Source organism: Microcebus murinus, chromosome 6 (genome assembly GCF_040939455.1).
Source record: "Microcebus murinus isolate Inina chromosome 6, M.murinus_Inina_mat1.0, whole genome shotgun sequence".
Taxonomy (NCBI): domain Eukaryota; kingdom Metazoa; phylum Chordata; class Mammalia; order Primates; family Cheirogaleidae; genus Microcebus; species Microcebus murinus.
The window spans coordinates 80,554,856-80,564,305 of NC_134109.1; the positions used below are offsets into that span (position 1 = coordinate 80,554,856).

At 41.4% G+C, this 9,450-nt stretch overlaps 1 protein-coding gene and 1 pseudogene across 1 annotated transcript in view; one reads left to right on the forward strand and one right to left on the reverse strand.

Annotated features, from left to right (window-relative positions):
- Positions 1–7,338, forward strand: part of CHP1 (calcineurin like EF-hand protein 1) — a 37,483-nt gene extending 30,145 nt beyond the window's left edge. Inside the window, exons 6-7 of the mRNA XM_012766457.2 lie at positions 5,142–5,264; positions 5,394–7,338. Coding sequence (XP_012621911.1) covers positions 5,142–5,264; positions 5,394–5,447 — 177 coding nt within the window. The 3' untranslated portion in view covers positions 5,448–7,338. The remainder of the gene's footprint in view (positions 1–5,141; positions 5,265–5,393) is intronic.
- On the reverse strand, positions 120–3,673 carry LOC105872468 (RNA-binding protein 3 pseudogene; annotated as a pseudogene).
- Positions 7,339–9,450: the final 2,112 nt, after the last annotated feature.

The following is a 9,450-nucleotide window of genomic DNA, read 5'->3' on the forward strand; positions in this document are numbered from 1 at the left end:
CAACAAAGTGAGACTCTGTCTCAAAAAAAAAAAAAAAAAATAGAAAAGAAAAGCCAGTCTGGCTAAGCTTGCCAGAACCAATAATCCTGAGATCCTAAACAAAAAACTGGTAAAAGAAAAAATACCCAGACTTTACAAATATCTCAGAATTTGCCTTTAAATGGGAGAAAAACATATCTTAAAAAATACACAGAGCTTTCTAAAAGGTCTTTAACAAACTACCTTGGAAGAGCAATTTAAAAATAGAAGTTGGTGTATTAAAACAGATGTTTCAGTGCAGCTCCAAAAATCTTTATAAATACAGCCATCTGGAAGGACGATCCTGGATCAGAAGTGTTATTCCTTGTGTCTATATTATGTGTGCATGTCTCATCTCAGTTGTCATAATTGTCTCTGTAATTTCTTCCTGAGTAGCGGTCATAACCACCCTGGCTTCTGCCACCATAGTCTCTGGACCGTCCATATCCATATCCATATCCATATCCTCCAGGTCGACTGTCATACCTGCCACTCCCATAACCCTGGTCCCCACCACCTCTAGAGTAGCTGCGACCACGCCCATAGGACCCAAAGCCACCTCCTCTGGTTCCCCGGGCAGACTTGCCAGCATGGTCCACACGGATCTGGCGACCATCCAGGGACTCTCCATTTATGGCTCTCATGGCATCTGAGGCATGCTCTGGGTTGGTGAAGGCGACGAAGCCAAAACCCCGGGATCGCTGAGTCTCCCGGTCCTTCACAATGACCACCTCAGAAATAGGCCCAAAGCTGCTGAAGTGGTCTTCCAGCGCCTGCTCATCATTGTTAAAGTTGAGCCCTCCCACAAAGAGCTTCCCTTCTTCAGAGGACTTGGCAGTAAATTCGAGTCCTAGAAATTAAAAAGCAAAAGGACCGGACAAACTGCGAGCACCGGCGAGCAGGGAGAATAGGGTGGTTTTCTCTTTTTATGAAGCTTCCTTATTTGTTGGAAGAGAGACCATATTTCATCAAATCTACGATGCCTAGTGTCTGGAGGACCCTTGGAGGCTAACATATTCCCAAATTTCCATGAGAGATTTCTCCATTTCAAGATATACCTAAAAAGTAAAGTGTTTTCCACTCGTCCTTAAGTAAATCTGAATTTATTTAGTGTCTTGAGAAGTCTTCCAAGTTGAAGATTACTCAGGCCAGATTCAGGACCAATCCAGAGTATTCCTACATTTCTATGTATGAGCAAAAAACTAAACAGTCTGCAGGTCAGTGTTACTGTCTATTGCTTTTGAGTTGGGAATGTCTTTCTTCAGTGAGAAGAATTTGTTTTATTGAAAGTTGCTGGCCGGGTACAGTGACTCATGCCTCTAATCCTGGCACTCTGGGAGGCTGAGGTAGGCAGATTGCTCTCGGTTAGGAGTTCAAAACCAGCCCGAGCAAGAGCGAGACCCTGTCTCTATCATAAATAGAAAGAAATTAATTGGCCAACTAATATATATAGTAAAAATTAGCCAGGCATGGTGTCGCATGCCTGTAGTCCCAGCTACTCGGGAGGCTGAGGCAGCAGGATTGCCTGAGCCCAGGAGTTTGAGGTTGCTGTGAGCTAGGCTGACGCCACGGCAGTCTAGCCTGGGCAACAAAGCGAGACTCCGTCTCAAAAAAAAAAAAAAAGTTGCTACATATAGGCTGATGAGTTTTGAAGAGAAGAGACACAGGCAGTCACTCTATAGTTGCATGTTTTTATCCTTTGGCCCAGATATAGCTGCCAGAAAGATTTTTTTGGAGCAAAGGATTGATTTGTTTTTATTATTAGGATAATGAAAGCCTCAGGCAGGGAGTGGGGAGGACACCATAAGGCCAGATTGCCAGTAAGTTCCACTAGAGTGTTCCTGGGGCCAAGAATGACTTTGGGTTAAATGTGCTCATCGACCGTTGAGATGTCACAATTAGTTTTTTCCTAGTAGGAAGGGGATGTGAACATTTGACCAAAATGAGAGAAAAGAAGAAAGTTTATCTTTATAGACACTACAATTCCTAAAACATTTGGAAACTTGGAATTCTTAGGTATTCAGTGGATGTTAAAAGTTTGTGATGCCAGCAAATTGGTATTAACGGATCAACACCTAAGTGGAAATATAGGAGTAACATTTATTGGGTGTCAGGAGGGTGGGAGGGGGGAGGAAGGGACGGGTATATACAACCATAATGAGTAAGATGTGCAACATTTGAGGGATGGACACTCTTGAAGCTCTTACTCGAGGGGGAAGGGGGGCATGGGCAATATATGTAACCTTAACACTTGTACCCCCATAATATGCTAAAAAAAAGTCATTTAAAGTTTAAAAAAAAGTTTGTGATGAATTTATCCTAAGGAAAGGCTGAGTAGTCACGTTTTCTTAATATGATTCTTGTAAAAAGTCCTGGTTGAACTTTTGAAGGTCATGGATATGTTCATTATCTTGATTGTGATGATGATGTCATGTGTATGTACATACACATATGTCCAACCTTATCACATTGTATATTTTATTTCTTCATTTTTTATTTTTTTGAGACAGGCTCTCACTCTGTCATCCAGGATACAGTGCTGTGAAGTGATCATAGCTCACTGCAACCTCAAACTCCTGGCTTTAACTGATCCTCATCCCTCAGCCTCCTAAAGTGCTAGGATTACCTGGCCATGGCTTGAGTATTTATTATCTTTGCTAGCATTGCCTCTTTTTATTAGTCCTTCAATTTATGTACATTTATACCTAAAATATGTAACTTCCAATTTTTAAGAGTTGGATTGTTATAAAAATAACCAGTTTTGGTACAAATCAGTATTTCAGCTCTTTTCTCTTTTGAAAATCTTGTGATTTACTATCGATTCATTGATTGATTGAGACAGGGCCTTGCTATGTTACCCATGCTGGACTCCAACTCCTGGGCTCATGCAATCCTCCTGCCTCAGCCTCCAGTAGCTGGAGCTATGCCAGTGCATGCCACTGCACCAGGCTTGTAATGTACTTGTAAAAAATCTATTTAATGAGATTGGAGAGGGGGGAAAGCAATGGAGAAAGAAAGGCCTGTGTACCATTGGGCTAGAGGACCTTTCTTTCCTGCGGAAAGCTAAGACCTTTTGAAGACAGAGGTGGCTGACTGCAATCATATGAGGAAATCAGAAAAACACCCCTAGATCAACTTACTGAAGTGGAAAAAGAATTTAAAATGTTTTTTTTTTTTAAATGAAAAGCACCCTGTCCCCCATTTCATATTGTCTAAGAGTCAACCTTTTCATATTGTCTAATGGTTAAATGGTTAAAGTTGCTTATTTCATTTAAGGCAGCAATTTTCAAAATATGTTGACACCATGAAGATGTTAGTATAATTGCTTGGGGGGGAGTGGTGGCAGAGCAGGGTGGCTTGGTTAATTTGGTGAAACAGTATTAAATTCTCTTTACTCAATTCTCATAACCCTTTAAATATGCTTGTTACTTTTCTAAGAAGGGAATTTAACCCTTCAAGGATCCTTATGTTTCTTGGGCCATACTTTAGGAGTGCATTTTGGTAGGATTCCAGAAAGCCCCACCAAACTGACTTAAATCAACAAAGAACTAGTTAGCTTCATGCTACCAGTATTCTGGGGATAGACTGTCCAGGCTAGTGCAGTACCTAAATGACGTCCAGGAACCAGGCTCCATCTATATTCTTGCTCTGGCATCCATAGCACACATAACTCACCTCATGGTTCTATGATGGCTGCTATGCCACCAGACATATCTGTACTCTGGGCAGGAAGAATGAGGAAGAGCAAAATGCAAAGGACTCATCCTTCATGAGGTATTGTTTTCTTATCCAGTGACCTTGCCAGAAAGTTCTGTTTACATCATTATCTAGAGTGGCCTAGATAAGAAGATAAGAGTTTTAGCTTTCTAGCTGTTATATAGTCATGGCAGGGATAGGTCCTGAGAAATGTGTCATTAGGCAATTTCATTATAGAGCAGTGGTCTCCAACTTTTTTGGCACCAGGGACTGGTTTCACGGAAGACACTTTTTCCATAGACCAACGCAGGGTGGATGGTTTCAAGTGCATTACATTTATTGTGCAGTCAAACCTATTTGCTAATGATAATCTGTATTTTCAGCCAATCCCTAGCGCTAGCATCACCACTTCTGCTCCACTTCAGATCATCAAGCATTGGATTTTCATAAAAAGCACACAACCTATCACGCCTGTAATCCTAGCACTCTGGGAGGCCGAGGCGGGTGGATTGCTCAAGGTCAGGAGTTCAAAACCAGCCTGAGCGAGACCCTGTCTCTACCATAAAAATAGAAAGAAATTAATTGGCCAACTAATATATATATATATATATAAAAATCAGCCGGGCATGGTGGCTTGTGCCTGTAGTCCCAGCTACTTGGGAGGCTGAGGCAGGAGGATGGCTTGAGCCCAGGAGTTTGAGGTTGCTGTGAGGTAGGCTGACGCCACGGCACTCACTCTAGCCTAGGCAAGAAAGCTAGACTCTGTCTCAAAAAAAAAAATAAAAAAAATAAAAAAAAAAATAAAAGCACACAACCTAGATCCCTTGCATGCACGCTTTACAGTAGGATTCGTGCTCCTATGAGAATCTAATGCCACTGCTGATCTGACAGGAGGCAGAGCTTATGCATTGACATGAGCAATGAAGAGCAACTGTCAACACAGATGAAGCTTCACTCACTTGTGGCCTCTCATCTCCTACTGATTGGCCAGGTTCCTACTGTTTGGCCTGATACTGGTCTGTGGCCCAGGGGTTGGGGACTGCAGTCATAGAGGGTACTTGACAAACCTATGTGGTATAGCCTATTATACACTTAGGCTATGTAGTGTAGCCTATTGCTCTCAGCCTATAAAGCTGTACAGCATGTTACTATACTGACTACTCTAGGCCATTGTAACACCACAGTAAGTATTTGTGTATCTAATATCTAAACATGGAAATGGTATAATAAAACTACAGTGTTAAAATCTTATAGGACCACCATTATTATATGTAGTCTGTCATTGACCAAAACATCGTGCAAAGCATGATTATATTTGAGGGCATCATAGGAAAAGTAGGGTGTGGTAGATTTATCTTTAATCCTAGTAAGGGTTGCGCTGACTGCCAAGTTCCTTGTATTGTAATTCCTGGCTCTTGTTCCTATAGGTGTTACGCATGATGGTTGGAGTGAATATCTCAGATGAACAGCTGGGCAGCATCGCAGACAGGACCATTCAGGAGGCTGATCAGGATGGGGACAGTGCCATATCTTTCACAGAATTTGTTAAGGTTGGTCAATCACCTCTTTGTTTGAAAAAGTTAACTTCTACTACAGAAGAGGGAGGGGGAGAACCATTATTTAGATAAGAGCTGGGGACTATTGCAACCTTTATAACTGTAATTGTTTTTTTCCCCCAGGTTTTGGAGAAGGTGGACGTAGAGCAGAAAATGAGCATCCGATTTCTTCACTAAGGGATAGAAACCAAACTGTTCACTACTTTCTAGTATTTAAGAACTGGAACTTGAGAATCCTCCCATCCACCAGCCCCACCTCCACCCCGTTATTCCCCTTCTCCCAGAGTACTACTGCTGTTGCATGACAACCCCAAATATATTCTGTCAATACAAACCTGCCTTTGGTATGTAAACAGGGCATTACAGAATGGTACACCCAGTTTATTTCTGTTCATTATCCATTCATCAGTTCTCCATTTATAAATATCATCTTCCCTTGTTCTGCTAATATATGCTACACATCCATCCAGTCTAAGAAAGTGAGAGGGAATAATGCCAAGAACAAGCCAGCAAAGCTCTTTCACCGGATGTAGACTGTAGCCATGTTGCCTTCCCTCTAGTGAGGCTTTGGCATATTTTTCATCCTTTTTATATGTTTTTTGCTCCCTACTTCTCTGTCATCCCACAAACGATTCACTTAGTCTAATAGTATCTTTCCTTTTTATTGAGTCTCGAAATCTCCTCTGTTCTACTTGGCACCCCAAGCTATGCCTGTTAAATATATTTCTGACTTGGCAGGATAGTTCGGTGGTCTGGCAGTTTTTATTCACCTTCACACTTCAGTGGGTCTCTGGAATTTTGCCTCTTTGGGAGCTTTTTGGTAACCAACATTTCTCTCTGAAGAATGAGACCATCTCTTTGTCCCTTGCACTATGTTTTGTCATCAAAGGGCTGCTAGGTGAAGATTTCCTTTTTGAAAGGTTGCCTTGGTGAGGTATAGAGCCACGTCTTGTCCAGGGCTCTCTACCTCTGGCTTCTGATTCTTAACTTACGTACCCATGTGGCTCTGTTAGTGCTGATTATTCAGAAAAGAGCCATATGCCTGCAAGTTTGCTTAGTTTTGGGACATTGTTACCACCAGAATGGCTGCTCTGACAATATGCTTGGGGACTTTCTCATGGCTTTTTGAACAAGGAGGTTTGGCACCCCCTAAAGCCTCCTGAATTCATGCCTGTGCAGCATGATTTATGCCTCAGTGTTATGTACACTGGAATGCTTTCCACCTCATGTTTCCATGTAGAAAGATTAGTGTTACGGAAGTGCCTAATTTATCCCAGTACAAAAGATTTAAAGATTGTCTTCAGTGTCTTGAAGTTTTATACAAAATTCTTTATGAATTTTACACTTGGCAAATGTTAATGATGGAAGCCAAAGGTCAGCTCCTAATGCAGGTCCAAAGCATTGAAAGTATTGTATCATTAGCTGCCTGGTTGTGTAAGCTTCTTAGTTCTTCATGTAGACCACTGCTAATCCCTTAGGGGTCTGGCACTGGTGCCACAACCTAAGGCGGCATCACAGGTCTTTGTGCAAGCCATAGCAGCTTCTCTGCCAAAGTCAGCTTAGTTTAAGCTTCAGTGAATAAGGCTGTTGACATCCTAATGTATGTCTGTATGAGTCAATTCATCCATATATTTGCCTTTGGCTGACTTGCTTGCTTGCTCGTTTCCTTGCTTTTGGAAGGCTAAGATGTGTACACAATTCTTTAGGAAGGGGATTGCTAAAAAATATCACTCATTGCAAAGGGATGGGGAAGGGTGGGGGACAGGGGAGTGGCCAGGCTGGATGGCTCAAGTGTAAACAAATAAGGAATTTTTTATGAAGTATCAGTCTGACTTTATGATTAAGTGATGTAATATAGGAATTGGATAAAAGGGAATAATTGTCTGATACTGATCTGTTAGAGGTACTTCAGAGGCTCCTTGATTTACATATTTAAAGTTCCTAAGATTATGGCTTTTCTCCCTTTTGGCTGTACAGCAAACTGTTTTAATCCACAGTTGTGCCTTATTGTTCCATAAAATTGTATCATTGATCCATCAATAAACACTTGTGGTTAAAACAAAAAAAACGATTTTGTCTGTATATTTTATAAGAATTTTACATAACTCAGCCCCATCCAAGTTTGAGATCACAAACAGTATCTCCCTCACTCAAATTTATGTCTGTAATATTAGCTGCAGGTCTAGTCTGCTGCTTCCTGGACATATGAAATGGAAACATTCATCTAGGGACCAGCATTGTCTGCCCCTAGGCACAGTTTTGTCAGCCACAGACAGCCACTTCCCATTCATTCCAGGTAAGATTCAATCTTTGTTCTTGATTTCCTGGCTCCTTGAAATGTAGAAAAATCACTGGGCAGTGTGGCTCACATCTGCCCAGCAGTTGGATTTTGGAGGCTGAGGTGGGAGATTTGCTTGAGGCCAGGACCAGCCTGGGCAAGAGTGAGACTCTGTCTCTAAGCGTCTTTTACAAAAAAAAAAAAAAATGGAAGGACATTGATAAAAAATGATGTGTTCTCAAGTAGTAAAATGGTGAGGAGATTAAAGGCAATTTATTGTTTTAGACAATTGTAGGAACTTGGACTTTAACCCAGAGAAAAGAAAGATATGATATGGTAACTATATTCAGGTAGCTAAGGACCTGCCCTTAAAAGGCCCTCTGTTACATTTCTAGAAAACAGAACTAGGTAATTTAATGTATAATATCATTTCTTTAAATAGCAAGTTTTCCTAGTAGATATAACAGTATTTTACAAAAATGGGAACTTATATGCAAGTTTGATTCTGTTTTCTTTGCAAGAACACACATTGCTATACATTGAAGGTTTTTTAAATAGGAAGGGGGTTGCTAAGGAAGAGAAAATGAATGAAACATAGCCTGTATCCCAGTTAACACTATTTTATGGCTTTGTTTTGGTTTTTCCCTAGTTGCTTGTGTGTCAGGAAGAAAAACACTTGTATCTGGGAATGATTTTCAAAATATTTTACAACCAGTGCTACAATGACCAATCAGAATGTAGGGCTGGAGCAAGGTCTTGGAAGTCTTCTGTTCTGTGGGGCAGCAAGGTAGTTAGTAAGTGAAGCATGGACCGGTTTGGGACAATGGCTACTCCTAAGCAAGTGTGTTTATATTTTAATATTTTTTTTTTTTTTTGAGACAGAGTCTCGCTTTGTTGTCCAGGCTAGAGTGAGTGCCGTGGCGTCAGCCTAGCTCACAGCAACCTCAAACTCCTGGGCTCAAGCGATCCTCCTGCCTCAGCCTCCCGAGTAGCTGGGACTACAGGCATGTGCCACCATGCCCGGCTAATTTTATATATATATATATATATATATATATATATATATATATCAGTTGGCCAATTAATTTCTTTCTATTTATAGTAGAGACGGGGTCTCGCTCTTGCTCAGGCTGGTTTCGAACTCCTGACCTTGAGCAATCCGCCCGCCTCGGCCTCCCAGAGTGCTAGGATTACAGGCGTGAGCCACCGCACCCGGCCTATATTTTAATATTTTAATAAACTGAGCTAAATATCAATTGCCCTTGCCAAAATCCTACATCCTGCATCCTGAAGAGACTATTCTTTCCCTAATGATTTATCTTGGTTGAAAATTGACCATAAATGTAAAAGTTTATTTCTGACTCTCAATTCTGTTCCATTGATGTATGTGTTATGACAGTATTACACTGTCTTGATTACTATAGCTTTGTAGTAGGTTTTGAAACTGAGTTGTCTGGGTGCAGTTTTTGTTTTTGTTTTTTTAATCTAGAGAGCTTGTTAAAACTTTCCTCAACTCTTTTTTTTTCCCCCCCATGAGATGTGGTCTCCTTCTGTCACCCAGGCTAGAGTGCAGTAGCATCAAATCACAGCTCACTGCAGCCTTAAACTCCTGGGCTCAAGTGATCCTCCTACCTGAACCCCCTCCCCTAGTCAGCAGGGACTAGTGTCTCGTGCCACCACACCTGGCTCTGGCTGGAGTTCTTAAAAAATGCAGTCACACTGTATACAGTTAGGGAAAGAAAAAAAAAAGACCAGCCTGAGCAACATAATGAGATGCTGGTATCTACAAAAAATAAAACAATTAGCCACCAAGGGTGTACTTGTCAGCCTAGCTATCTGGGAGGCTGAGGCAGGAGGATCCCTTGAGCTCAGGAGCTTGAGACTGCAGTGAGCTATTAATAT